Here is a 13512-nt window from a genome sequence, read left to right on the forward strand (position 1 = left end):
TCCAGTTCCCATTCAAAGCGAATCGATTTCTGCGTGACACACAGAGGAACGAACCCCGGTCGCTGCTTGCCACAGCTCGGTGACGGCACAGCATTTAGTGTTGGAACAGCGTCTTGCAAAAGGCACGGACGAGGAGATAGTGGCTGTAACATTCTGACATTGCCTTGTTTAGCACGTGTGATCAGGGGCTGGCAACCTCAGCGCTGTGCTCCATGTGTTTCTCGAAGGTAACATTCCCGTCCGCTCCGCGGAGCTGGACATCGCAGGCTGAAAGCTTCAGCCGAGCACAAAGAGGCGTTGTGATCGAACCCCGCTATTCCAAACCACCGTGGGCATGGAATATTTGTCGCATCAAACAGAAGGAAAAAAAGCCGGAAAAGAGAAACAAAGAAAGAGAAGAGGAGAAAGGAAAAAAAAAAAAAAAAAAAGGGGGGGGGGGGGGAAGAGGGGGGAGAAGAAAGAACAAACCCCACAGCATCCATGCTGGCTTTGATTTCCCTTCGCAAATCCAGAGCTACGCGTTCCTGCCGCTCTCCTACCCCAAGCAGTGCCGGGGCATGTCATTTCCAGTGTATCTGAACCTGCACCCACACGGAGGGAGCTATGCTGTCCCCCCATAACCCCGCTCCGGCGGCGCGCAGCGGGCCCAGCGGGGCGTTACTGCATCAGTGCCGCTCGCCAGGCTAAATTAAAACGATGATGAGAAGCCCATCGCCGCAGCAGCGAAGGGGAACGCTCCATTACACCCGGCCCGGGGCTATTTGTAGAGCCAAGCGGCTGTCGGTAATGTGCCTGCGGGTGCCGATGGGATCGCTAATATGTCCCGGGTCACGCACTTGCACCCTCGTCCTTTTTCGGTCCTAACTTCCGCGTAACAAAACATGTAGTGAGCTTCGGCTCGGGACGGGAGGGTAAGGGGCTCAAGTACGTCACTACTTGCACAAAAAGCCCATTTCTCTACCCCGCCAACCAACACAGGCAGCAGGGGAAGGGGAAATCCTGTCCATATTCACAGGACACGGTCTCAGCAGAACGATTCTTGCCATCGGAAATGAAGATCAGCCTGTTTGTCTCCAAAAGCGAAAGCGCAGCTGAGAAATCTGGAGCAGGACGACAGCTCGTTATCTGCAAATGAATCTCCTGCTCTAACATCGCGATCTGATTGTGCATTTGTTTCCCTTTCTGCGTTCCGTGTGCCTGCGCGCTGACTGGCTGCCAGCGCTATCTTACCAGTGCAGCACGCTGACGGATTGCCTTTTAATAAGGCTCTCGTTAATCTTTCTTCCCCAGGAGATCCGTATTTTCTACTCCGATAAGGTTGAACAGTTTCAGACGGAGAGGCGGCCAAGCCCCGCCAGCTCCCTCTGAGCCCCGCTCCCCGCACCCCGGCGGCCGCAGGGGGTCGGAGGGTGAGCGGCCGTCCCGGCCGTGCCTGGGCACCTGGGAGCGGACTCGGGCGCGGTGCGGAGCTGCCGTGAGACCGCCAGGGGGAGCCCGAGACCTGTACGCCCGGTGCTGGGGCGAAGGGGTTGGTGCTCCGAGGGAGCGCGGTCGGAGGCGTGCCGGAGCTCGGGGTGGGGCGTCCCGCGGGCGGACTTACCGCATATCTTCAGGCCGATCTTCCTGGTGCATCCGTGCGCCACGCCGCACCACGAGTCGTAGGCTGAAAGAGAGAGCAGAGGTGTTCCCTGGCGCGGAGGGACCCCAGTGGGACCCCGGCCGGGCCCTGCTTTTCCCCATCTCGTTCCCTCCCCGACGTCCCCGTTTCGGCGGGCAGCCAGATCTCCTCGTCCCCGCGGCGACAGCGTCGGGAGGAGAGAAAACGGCACCTGGGGCCGGAGCATCCCATAATGCACTGGCGGGGCTCCAGGGAAGTGGCAGCTTAAAATAAAGTGGCGTGAAATGGGGTCACAGACGAGTTCAGGAATTAATTGGGTGAATAATAGTATTCGACTCGATGAAGGGACTTGGCTGGCTGAGCCGGGGCCGAGCTGTCGGGCCGCCGGCAGCCGCACCAGGGACGCTCCGTCCCTGCCCTGCCCGATGCCCGCTGCCCGCGGCTGTTCAGCAGGGCTGAACTCATCAGCTGCACGGCCCTAAGCGGCCCCGGGAAACGCCGCCAAGAGGCGACGCCGGCTCCTGCGTGGTGCACCGCGGCCGCCCCGACGGGAACGAATTCGTCCCGGCAAAGTGAAACGCGCCGAGACAGGGAGAGGAAGGCGGCGGGTCTCCCGTCACAGGTCTGGGCTGAGGTGGAAGGAGCCCCTGCTTCGGCCCACACACAGCCGAGCCGCGGGGACCGCCCCCTCCACGCCGGCGGCGGAGCCGTGAGACTGTCGCTGGGGCGAGGCAGAGGGATGCGGACCCGCTGCTCCACGTCCGATCCCGCATCTCCTCCACGGGCGGTGGGAAGGCCGCAGACATGGCGGACCCCAGCGGGAGGGAAGAGAGCGGGACGGGACCGGGCTCAGAGCGCGGGGAGCAGCGGGGAGCGCTGCCGGGCCCGGCAGAGGAACCCTCCCGACGGGGCCAGGCAGGACGGCGCGATTCTTGCGCTGCCTCTCCGTGCAGCCCTTCACCCCGGGTGGAGGCAGCCTCAGCGCTCGCCCCCTCCCCCCGACCGCGGGACAATGACAGCCATGGCTCATTGCCCCTACAGCCCTTCCAGGGTAAAAGCGGTTCACTCTCCGCTGTGCTTCTCAACCTTTCGTTTCTTCCTGCCTCCCTCTCTTTGTCTCCGGCGCTTTATAGCACCGAGCCGTTCATTTCAGTATTTTGGCAGCTGACAGGGCCGTCAGCTGATCCCATATCCACCTGCAGCAGCCTCCGCTTCCCACTCGTACCTCAATAACTCAAGGCGAATTCAGAGCAATTAGGAATACATGGCTTTGAAAAGCTGCAATTAGCATCCCAATTTCGCTTGATTATAGGCTTCAGCGCGGGTTGAAAGGAAGCGCTAGCATTAGCATTTATAAAACGTGCGGGGGGGTGGGTGGGGAAGAACCCGCTTTGAGCCACCGCTGTAACTTCGCCCCTTCACAGATTCATTTTCTCCCCGCCCCGATAACATCCCCGTTTTTCGGCAGCCCGCTGTTCAGCTCAGCGCCCACATTCGTCAGCTGTGGCCGCAGGGCGGTCAGAAAAGGGCTGTGGGGGGCTCTCCCCTCCGCACGGACCCCGCTGCCTCCGGGAGGCGGTTCCTTTGTGTGAGCACTTTGCGCACCTTGTCTGGCGGCGCGGAACGGGCAGGACTGATCGATCGTTTCGTTTGGAAACGGGGCTTCCCGAGCCTGAGCGGAGAGAGCCTCCGAAACGCTTTAAACGAGGAAAATAATAAAACCTACTTGTGGGTCGTAAATTGGTTGGGGCGGGGTCCGGAGCGTCGTTGGAGGACGAGGGAGCGGAGGAAGCCATCCCTTTAGAAGAGCCCCAGTCCGGAGTTCGGATTTCCTTCAATATTCCTCTGAGTGGGCAGCGAGGAATCTACTGGAAGGAAGGAAGGAAGGGATAGAATGCGTGTTCAGTGCCCGCTCTTCTGGAGGACCGCGCGAGGGGGCGTGGATGCCGGCGGGTGGGAGGCGGTGGCCCCCGGTGAACAGAGAGGGTTCCAGGACAGGTCGGGCTCCCTGGCCGAGTGGGGCTGCCGGGCGCGGAGGCGGCCGCTCAGGGGCCAACGCGCTGAGCGTCACGCCGGGAAGATGCCTCGAGAGGCTGAAGAGCAGCCGCGTCCCCTCTCTGGATGCCGAGGCGCAACCCCTGCGCCGGAATGACGGGTTTATCAGACCGTGAAGTCTATCGCAATTATATCGGTGGCCGTTGAGCAGGGCGATGAGATGTCTCGAGTCAAATGGAAGCCAGTGTGCGGAGCGGGCTTCGAAATGACCTGCCCCGATGATGACCTACAATCCCAAACGGAGCCCATTGCCGTGTCTTATCAGCCAATCCCCGAAACACACGCCGGGCTGAGCGTCCTACCGCTAAACCCCCGTCACAACAAAGGTGCATTTTTGCCCAAGCCCAACGACACTCGTCATGCACGTATGTGTTTGCACACACATGTTTCAGCAAATCAGGGGCAAGGCACGCTCCATCACGGCCCGCGTTGCCATGTAAGCTGCCAGCGCTGATGGTACGAGGCCGCCCGGGGAAGCACACCGGCCCCGATCCGACCAGATGTGTTCCTTCCTCCGCCCGCAGGCACCCGGGTGTCGGCAAAGAATGGCCGAGTCAGTGCCCGCTCATCCTTTTGTCGCTGTAGCTACCTGCGATTTATTTTATTCCCCTTGTAAAGAAAATGAAGGTCGCGGTAACGAACGAGCGCTTTCTTTGTTAGCTGCTGGTTTCACGTCTGTAGCTAACGGTTCGTTGCCATTGTTGGGAAAATTTACGTCCCCGTGTAAACGCAACGCATCGATTATTTCGTTTATATATCGGGTATTTCGTTTTCCTCTATTTTTTTTTTTTTTAAATGAAAAAGAGAACGATCATAAAGGAGAAGCGATTCTTCAGACAATGCCTAGAAGCGAAGTAACAGGTTAACGCGATGTCTAAGGCGCTGGCTGTCTCGAAATATCCGTTGTCCCTGTGCAGCTACGATAGCGATCAAAACCAAATTTAAGAGAAAAAAAAGCTCTGGATCCTGAAAGCTGCTCTCAAAGCTTTGGAAATAGGACGCGGATGAGCGGAGACTTACCGAGGGGCGAGCGGACCTCCGTGCTACCGGCGCCCAGGCAGCAGCGCGACTCCAACCGGGAGCGACTCGCCGCTTATAAACTCCGCCAGAAACGACGTCGGAATACCAATCGCGCGGCGGAATTTAATGCGAGCTGACCTTTTTTTCCAGAAGTACTCGGATTTGCTTTTTTAAAAGCGTGAATCGCCGGCTGAGCTACTTCGACGCAGGCATGAGTCACAGAGCTGCCGCCGCCCCCTCCGCGCCGCTCCGCACGGGGCTGAGGCGGGGACTGAAGGGGCGGCCCCGCTTCGCCCCGCCGCGCAGGGTGGGACTGACTCGGTCCCCCCCCCAACAGCGCTTGCCGCCGGGCAAGTCCCAGGGCCAGCGGCGCTTCCCTCTTTCCCTAGACAGCACCGGCTCGCCCCAAGGCCTCCGGCCACGCCGCCGGGCGCAGCGGCGTGAAGGCGAGGTGGCCGTGCTGACCTCCGGGCCCGGCTGCGAGCCGCCCCGCTCCACCGCCTCTTTCCCTCCGCCAGAGGGTGGCAGAGGCACGGGCACCACCGCTCGTTGTGCCTTCCCGGCCACATGAGAACACCTGGATTATTCCCCCAATGCTGCCGCTGGATTACCGCTTTACACTTGCCATCCTTATGCTAAAACGCGGAATATTTGTTACTGCTCCTCCGACAACCCCAAATCCACGTTTCCCCATCCCGCACCCCAAGCAGTGCTTTGCTGACACGTCGCGGCAGTGAACGTGGTGCTAGGTACCGATGTGTTGTTGTAACTACGCAGACGCCCAAAGCAATTTCTGCTCACAGAGATGACACGTAAGGGGCTGGGAAGAATCCACAATGAGACGGGAGGAGGGAAGCAGCCAGGTGGGGCTGGAAGATTCAGCCACTTGCGGAGTGCAGGGCAACGGGGACGTGTTCTTCCCGAGGGGCTCGAGAGGAAGGGCAGAAACTTCAACACCTTTATGGAAAGGAGAGCTACAGACAGGCATTATGCTGCCAAGGCGACTGTTGTGCTGAGCAGACCTACTGTCTAGGAAGCAGACACAGAGGACAACCAACGAGAGCACTAGAGGCAGCTTGCAGACACACCGAGGTGCTGACCGCCCGGGATGACGTGACTTTCTGCCATCATTCCAGGGGATGGTTTTTAAAGGTGGTTTCAGCCAAGTGGAAAAAGCGTTTGTACAGTGTGGAGCATGAGAAATATTAGTATAATTGTAACTGATTGTGTCTACAAATGGAAATAGATATGCACAGGAAATCTTGGCAGGATGACAGTGCAAGGAATCAACGAAAGATCACTCAAAGACCTCAGGAGACATCCGTCACATCGTCCTTTAGCAACAAGGGGAAGCCGCCTGCTCACGAAGCTCCGCCGCCGCAGTCCCTCGGAGCTGCAAGGTTCGGCACCACGGACAGCGCCCGTCGCACCGACTCGACCGAGCGGTTCCGAGCGGCTCCGCTGGAGGCGGCCCGGCAGAGCCCCGAGCTCCGTGCGCTACCAGCCCCTCGCCGCCCCCCGACAGAACGCGGTGGGGAGCGACGCAGACGGTCCTTGACATCCCCCCGCGGCCCTCCAGGTGGCGCTGTATCTCAAGGCCAGGCCCAGCAGGCCGGCAGGCAGCAGGCAGCGGACGGCGCTCCGTGCCCTTACCGGAGACCGAGCCCAAAACCCATCCGAGGCGCACAGCACCCCATCTCCGGATGTACAGTCCGTGCTCTTCGCACCGCTTCGGGCCTTTGAACATCCCGCAGTGCACGCTCTCTTCATAACCACGTATACAACAGAGTGCGTGCCCAGCAGCTGTGGTGGTCCTGATGTTGTACTGAGGTGTTTTTGTCTTTGCTGCCTCTGGTTATTATAACCCATGCTGACTGCATCAGGTATTTTTTTTCCTTTGCCACCATTTGTGGTACACAGTTACGTCCCAGTTATCTGTGTGTGTGTTGGAGTGGGATAATTTTAATGACAAATTTCAAAAGATGAACTGGAAAGCAGTACAAAACAAAGCAATTTAGAAGTGTTCTGGCTTTCACCCACACTGATAGAAATACAGATCGATATTACAGCAGGTCCAAAAAAAAAAAAAAAAAAAAAAAAATCTGAGAAAAATGAACAAATGATTGCTCTACTTTCTTGTCCCTGTCCAAAAAGATCTACAAATGGAAATTAAGCAGAGACCTCTATTCTAAAGATAACTTGTGCTCTCTGTTTTATGACACCTCATTAACGTTCACTGAAGTGCAGAGCTAGCTTTAGGTTTTGCCATTGACCGGTCACCTATGTATACAACTGCCCCCAATTGCAAGGACCCTGTCCAGCACTTGAATTTCAAAGGCAGCTCAAGGCAAGCTGCCAGCTAGAACACTACGATGCTGTGATGAAGGGCATGTGGAGAACTCTAATCTGAAGCACATTGTTTTACATACTTTGTGGCTTCTTGCTGCAGAACGTCTCCTTCCTGATCTGTGCTGGCATGCGTTGCTGTCCGTTTTGATCTGCTTCATCTGAAAAATATCCCCAAGTATGACCCATGTCCCAAATCAACAGCAGGAGCAAATCCCTGTTGTCAGTGCCCGCCAGCAAACATGGAGGAAAAGAACCTCTTTAACTTCCAAACCAGATCAAAATAAAAAACAACAGAAAGACTTATTTATCCAGATAGATAAAAAAAAAAATACTTAAATTGTGGAGCTGTAATTGTAGCAAGAACAAATAGTAACAGCGTTATACCCAGTAAATTCGCTCCCTGTTAGTTTTAGGGGCTTGCAACCATTTATCCTGTATTTAAAATAAATTTTATTTCTAGCCTCCATCATTAACCCTGTGGAGCTGAGACAGCCAATGCCCTGAGTCTCCCCCTGTGATTTGTTGCTGTAATCATTACATGCCTCACTGAGCTGTATCTTTTTATCCCATTGGAGGGCATCAGTTGACAATTAGAACATTTAGTAATTTCAGTAATACTGCTGCAGGAGATAACACAATTTGGCTCTGCAGTCCCAGAATGAATGTATAGAGATAAATTCTGGGATCTTCTAATATATGAACTGTTTAAATTAAGTGTACTTCATAAAGAATCTTCTCAAGACAGAAAACATGGGCTTTTCTTGTTCTTAAACCATAAATCACTCTCAGGTATGGGTTTTCCTAGGTCTCAGCAGTTACTAGACTCACTATAGCTGTGCATTTGCCCTTTTCCCCCTCCCCGCCCCCCCTTTCTTTTTTCCCCTCTTTCCTTTTCCCTTTGATGGTCAAGTCGGGGTTTGGCTTTAAAAGCTTGCCAGCTTCACCTAAAGAAACATTAGAACCAGTGCAATATCAGGCCTTTTGCAGCAACATACTTGAAAAGCTTGATCCCTCTGCTACTTTTTAGCTGTATAACAGAAATTTACGTACACACACACACGTGTATATATATATATATATATATATATATACATACACATTTATTTTTTTATTTTTTTCCCCAAAAAGGAAGCTTCAATGCACCTGGCTGAAATAAAAGTTAAGAAGAATCAGTTTGTAGCTAACACGCAGCAAGGGGCAAACCAAGCATATTGTGGAAACACAGTATAGAAGCAGGACAACAGTACTTTATCAGAGAGAATGGACAGGAAGGTAAGAATTTTTTCCCCTCTATTTGAACATGCATTTTGTATTTACAAATATGAGGAGTTTCAGCATTTGAATTCTCACAATAAACAGATGCATCCTATTTTGAGGGATGGAGGAGTGCATGGTATTTAAGTAAATCCATCAGCTGCTACACATGCCTCTCTTTTCAGTATTTAGTATGGGAGATTATATGACAAAACTAAGGATCAGTTTTAGGGAAAATGCACTTCCTTCCCCTAGATCAAATGCCATGATTCAAACTGAACAAATTTGCTCCCAAACTGAAATTAAGATTAGTGTTACAGTCACATATTCAGATCTATGAATGTAACAAATTCCTGTCCTCTACTTTGACCCTTCAGAACATCTCTCCAAGTGCTCATTTACCAAGTGCTCTTGGCTCTCCTTTGCAGGCATTTTGCTAGCTGCTCTAGAAGGAGACAACCACAGGAATGAGCAGAGCTGCAGCCATCTCCATGGGTGTTAACCATTCAGAACTAAAACAAGAAACACAATCCAGCTGTGATCTTTTAAAGGTTTTCTTTTAAAGCTTGTGCACAGCAGATTAAGAGCAGCACTACTTTGAACAATTAATTGAGTGTATCTCTCTACAGTTCTGATGGAGATTTAATGTTGTAAGAGTTTCAAGGAAATGTCTGGGAAGGGATAGTGCTCTGATCTTTCTGATGGCCACATTTTCTACAGAACAGGTAAGAGGGCTAATTTTGTTGCTCTCTGGCCACAGTGAGAGAACATCAACCTGAGACTTCACTCCTCAGCTTTCACCTACCAGCCATTTTATTTCCTCAGAGATTAATAATCTCTTTTAGCAGAAGTCTAGGCTAAATAAACTGAAGGTAAGCTAACAAAAATTACAAAAAATTTGGCATATCCAAGCTTATGCTATTCACATCATATAGAAAAGCCTCGAGTTAGAGATGTAGTTCTATTGATCACCTCGCAGAAAATTCTGTACAAAGGCATTAGGGATCTGCAGACTGCAAAATGACCAACATATAATTTTTTAGGATGTAGAAGAATACAGAATTTCCCTCTTTGGTATCTAAAATAGATCTATAATTTGGCTTACGTACTGGGGTCTATTAGCCCTGAATGATTTCAGACATTAACATATCAAATGTTCACCACAGACTTTGGAAAGTCCTGTAGCAGCTTGCAGCCTGGACCCTGAAAGCAGATGATGGACATTTTAAAAGTAATTGGAGGGGGAAAAAAGTGGTCTTTTTCTTTGTAGTAATGTGAAATGTGAAGCCTTGTAAGAGTAAGAGTTGTATGCTGCTGATAAACATCTTATCTGTCTTACTTAGCCAAACAGGTCTGCATGAGAAATTACTGAATAAGTAACACAACACAAAGACACCATGGAAACTAAGGACAATTAAAAAAAGAAGAAGAAAAAAGAAAAAGTCTGTATATAAGCATATTTATCTAATCAAAAGAACATTAAGCAATTATTTCTCCAAGAGTTATAAACTTAGACCATTTCTTTATTACCAGATAATTTGATTCTCATAGAAAAACACACAAAGCATCATTCAGCAACATGGTTCTATGATATAGTCACTGTTGGTAAATAGAGGCTTTTCTTATGCTGAGGTGAAAGGAAATAACATCCTTAAAATTATAGCATCAAATGGCTGCTACATAGTTTCAGACATTCATATTAGGCCTTAGAATTTCTGTAGAAGAAAGCAATAGTAAACCTTAATATGTTCATGTGTTTAATAAAATATGGTTACTGTATCTTCTGCCTGCCCCAGAACTGCATATTAGCCATATTTGGTTTTCATTAGTTGGCTTTACTGAACGTGATTACACTCAGACCAATTCTCCCTCCCAGTATAACTTAGGATTTCATACAATAAAATTCATACAATTTTTTTAAAAATAAACTGTAAATACAGTAAGAGTTGGCAACAAGCCTGACCTGCAGTAGCATGGCTGAAGTCAGAGTATTTTTTAAATCAGCTTGAAGCAAAAGAATTGCTCTATCTGTGCAGCTAGATGCATACCTTTTAATAGGCATGCCAGTCAATGCAGACTTTTAAAAGCACTTGGCTTATTATCTGTTTCTTTCAGCACTGTAACATGGTTCACTTAGTCTTCACCATATGGACACCAACTGATTTGAGGTAATACATATGGCAGACATCCCACATAGATGCCTGCATTAAAAATGGCAGAAGATATTAGCACAAAATGTAAACCATCTTGAGTTTATACATCCGATCTATTATTGAGATACTCAACTAAAAAGGGAATTTGCTTCTCAAGAGCATATCTGCATCATTTAAAAGTCTTAAAGTCAGCCCAGGAACAATGAGCACGTTTATAATGTAGGAGGAACAATCTCCAGTGTATGAGTTTCCTCATCACTTTTAAAATCCATCATATGAGACTTAAGCAAATGGTTCTCTTTTACAAAATTTCTCTAAATTAATTAATTAAATAAATAAAAGCAAGAGGAGATGAGTGATGCAGACACAAAAACTAGTAATTCAGAAATCACTGTGTCAGAGGGCTTGATTGTTTTAATTCCTTTCAATTTAAGTGAGAAAAGAAGTCCCCTACCCCACTTATCTCTGGAAAGCAGCTGACATACTTATGCCTTATCCACTACTGCAAACTTCTGTTCCTTCTACAGCCTATCTGTGACCAGTGAAATAGCTGACTTATTGGTGGTAAATTTACTAAAGAAACTCAATCATGTAATTTCTTTACACAGACCAAAGCCACCAAAAATGAGAATTGTAACTTCCTCAGTCCTCGCAGTCACATCTATCAGCTCTGCTGTAGTGCATGCTCAGTCCATAACTTTTATAAATGTTAACAATAATTAATACAAAACTAGCAAAAGTCACAATCTTATCAGTTAAGTATAATTTCTGATTAGTTTTACAACTGACATTTATACAGTGTTATATAGTTTATCTCCAAATCTGAACAAGATGAAGAACTTGGATAAAGTTTTTCAGTTGAGGTACTCTTAACAGCAGTTTTGTTTGGGTCAATCCATAAATCAACAACATTTTTCAGCAAGTTGTGTTTTCATTTTTAGGTGGCATTTCTGTCACTCAAAACTCTATTGTAATTTTGCAGAACAGAGAGTTCCCTGTCATCGTACTGAAAGGCCCCATTCAAGTCTAATGCAGCAGACCTAATACTTCCAACTACCTCTATGTATCAAGTATGAACATGTCATCAAGTTAGAGAACAAGGTATAAGGCAGGTATAAGTTCGAAAGTAACGTGACTATAGAAATTCTAGGGCTCGATATTAGTGATAGTAAAAATTATTGAAATTTAGAAGAAAAATACTAACCAATATACTGTAATGTATCTGTTGGGGGATCAAAATCATTTACTGAAAAACATAGAATTTCCTGACTAATTTTCCTCAGGATCATAACTTTCTTTACCTTCTTCATCACTGCCATTTGGACAGTTAGTAGTCTTGATATTGCTGCTTTCACAATCTTTATCTTCATCATCTTCATTATTCCCAATGGCAAGTTTCTGTGAACCTTCTGCCATAAAAACATACAAAATTATTCTTTGCTGCACTACATTTTATATTAGAGAGGTTCAAAGAAGACAAGTAAGGCAATTAGTTTAACCTATTTTCAATTAAATCATTTAAATACCAATTAACCCTTTCTAATGAGTGAAGAAATCTCTCCAATGATTGTGTTGCAGACAACAGAGTTAAAACTGTGAAGTTTGCTTGTATCCTGAGATATGCTGTGACTACTTTGCACTTGGAATTGGCTTAACAAAGCTCCAAAGTCAGCACAGCTGGTCACCAGAATATCACTCGTTTATGGGCAAATGCTTGGATGAATTAAGCCACTGTTTAAGCTTCTTTATTGTTTCTCTTTCCTGTAGCTACATAACAGCAAGGGAATGGGAGAAAATTCCACCCTCCTTACGCTGCTCCAGGTGTCTATATATCCTAACATATATCCATATATCCTAACAGGACTAAGAAGTCCTGATCATGAATAAGTGCTGTAAGCTAAACTTAGTACAGAAGGGAAGAAATGCAAACCTAAACCAGACTTGGGAGTATCCAAAGATGTCTTAAAGTAATTATTCCTCCTTCTTTGTAATATGTTACAGAATTCTGAGGGACTTCTTTGAGATTAAATTTTTTTTAGCCTAATATGCATTTCAAGACAAGTATGGCAAACACTTTGACATAATTCAATTGCCATAATCACGGGTAATAAAGCACAATCAGATGTCACTTTGTGAATATACTGAGTTCCTCTGCTAATTGTTACATTCTCCGCTGGAAGTTTCCTGCCCAAGTGCTAAGCCTATTTTTGAATATTCCTCTTCTACTTCAGTGCAAAGTGATTCAGATTAGTTTATGATCTTAATGTTTTAAACTAAGCTCGCTGACATCATACTGACACAGGTAATGGGAGCTCATCTGGCCCATACCACCTGTTCTGAGTTTCTAAATTCACAAGATTTGACTCTTCCCCCTTCCCCCCCCCCCCCCCCCCCCCCCCTTAATGCATGGTTACATTAATAATTGTGATTAAAAATCAACAACTAGAAAATGTTTACCACGGTTATTTTATTTTTTAGCCCAAGGCAGACTATTTATGATATTGAATATGCAGATTTAATTAAAATATAACCTTAATTATTGTCTTTTAAAACATAAAATCAGGTTCCTAGTAGTACAATAATTTACCATGTTTAACCATCAAGGGCAAAAATGTCCCTACAATAAAATACTTCAGCTGTGATTCTCAAACTTACTCATCAACAACTGTATTTCAAGAAGAGGAGAAAGCTGCTTGGCTTCAATGTTTTCTTGTTCTCAGATCAGAACTGAAATTTGACAGCATAATATATTACCAACATGCATGTGATGACACAGGCAAACAGAAAAGTGGCAATAAGGCTGTCATTTGTGGTTCATAAAAGAGCAATTATACCAATGAAAAATTGTACATGTGCATAAATTGAAACTAGATACTCATAATTTGAAGAATGTCAAGCCAACCGTTGCAGCCAGTACTTCTGAGTAGCACTGAAATTTTGGTTAAGTGATTACAGTGAAAAAAAGTGATTTCTCCATCAATGGCATTAGTAATTTCAGATGAAACTTCAGTTCTAGCATTAAGATGGAAGAGGACAAATGGCATACAAAAGCAAGAAGATTAT

The 13512-nt window shown here is 47.7% G+C and overlaps 2 protein-coding genes across 3 annotated transcripts in view; one reads left to right on the plus strand and one right to left on the minus strand.

The window, feature by feature from the left end:
• GAD1 (glutamate decarboxylase 1) overlaps positions 1 to 5441 on the minus strand; it is a 26047-nt gene extending 20606 nt beyond the window's left edge. Inside the window, exons 1-3 of one of the 2 annotated variants that reach the window (XM_085552472.1) lie at positions 4694 to 5441; positions 3345 to 3483; positions 1601 to 1663 (exon numbers count right to left, since the gene is read on the minus strand). In XM_085552472.1, coding sequence (XP_085408598.1) covers positions 1601 to 1663; positions 3345 to 3414 — 133 coding nt within the window. In that variant the 5' untranslated portion in view covers positions 3415 to 3483; positions 4694 to 5441. Of the gene's footprint in view, positions 1 to 1600; positions 1664 to 3344; positions 3487 to 4693 lie in introns of both variants that reach the window. The other variant, XM_085552471.1, reaches the window with a different exon arrangement.
• LOC146760096 (uncharacterized) lies at positions 5423 to 9712 on the plus strand. The gene is made up of 3 exons (XM_085552473.1): positions 5423 to 6576; positions 8171 to 8314; positions 8725 to 9712. Exon 1 carries the CDS (start codon positions 5930 to 5932, stop codon positions 6434 to 6436), a length of 507 nt encoding a protein of 168 aa, XP_085408599.1. The 5' UTR covers positions 5423 to 5929; the 3' UTR covers positions 6437 to 6576; positions 8171 to 8314; positions 8725 to 9712.
• The last annotated feature ends 3800 nt before the right edge of the window (positions 9713 to 13512 follow it).

Source organism: Coturnix japonica, chromosome 7 (assembly GCF_054131305.1).
Source record: "Coturnix japonica strain WE chromosome 7, WE-NBRP24, whole genome shotgun sequence".
Lineage (NCBI taxonomy): Eukaryota > Metazoa > Chordata > Aves > Galliformes > Phasianidae > Coturnix > Coturnix japonica.

Coding starts and splice junctions, on each gene's coding strand:
- LOC146760096 (XM_085552473.1), top strand. CDS start 5,930: ATGGAAATAGATATGCACAGGAAATCTTGGCAGGATGACAGTGCAAGG.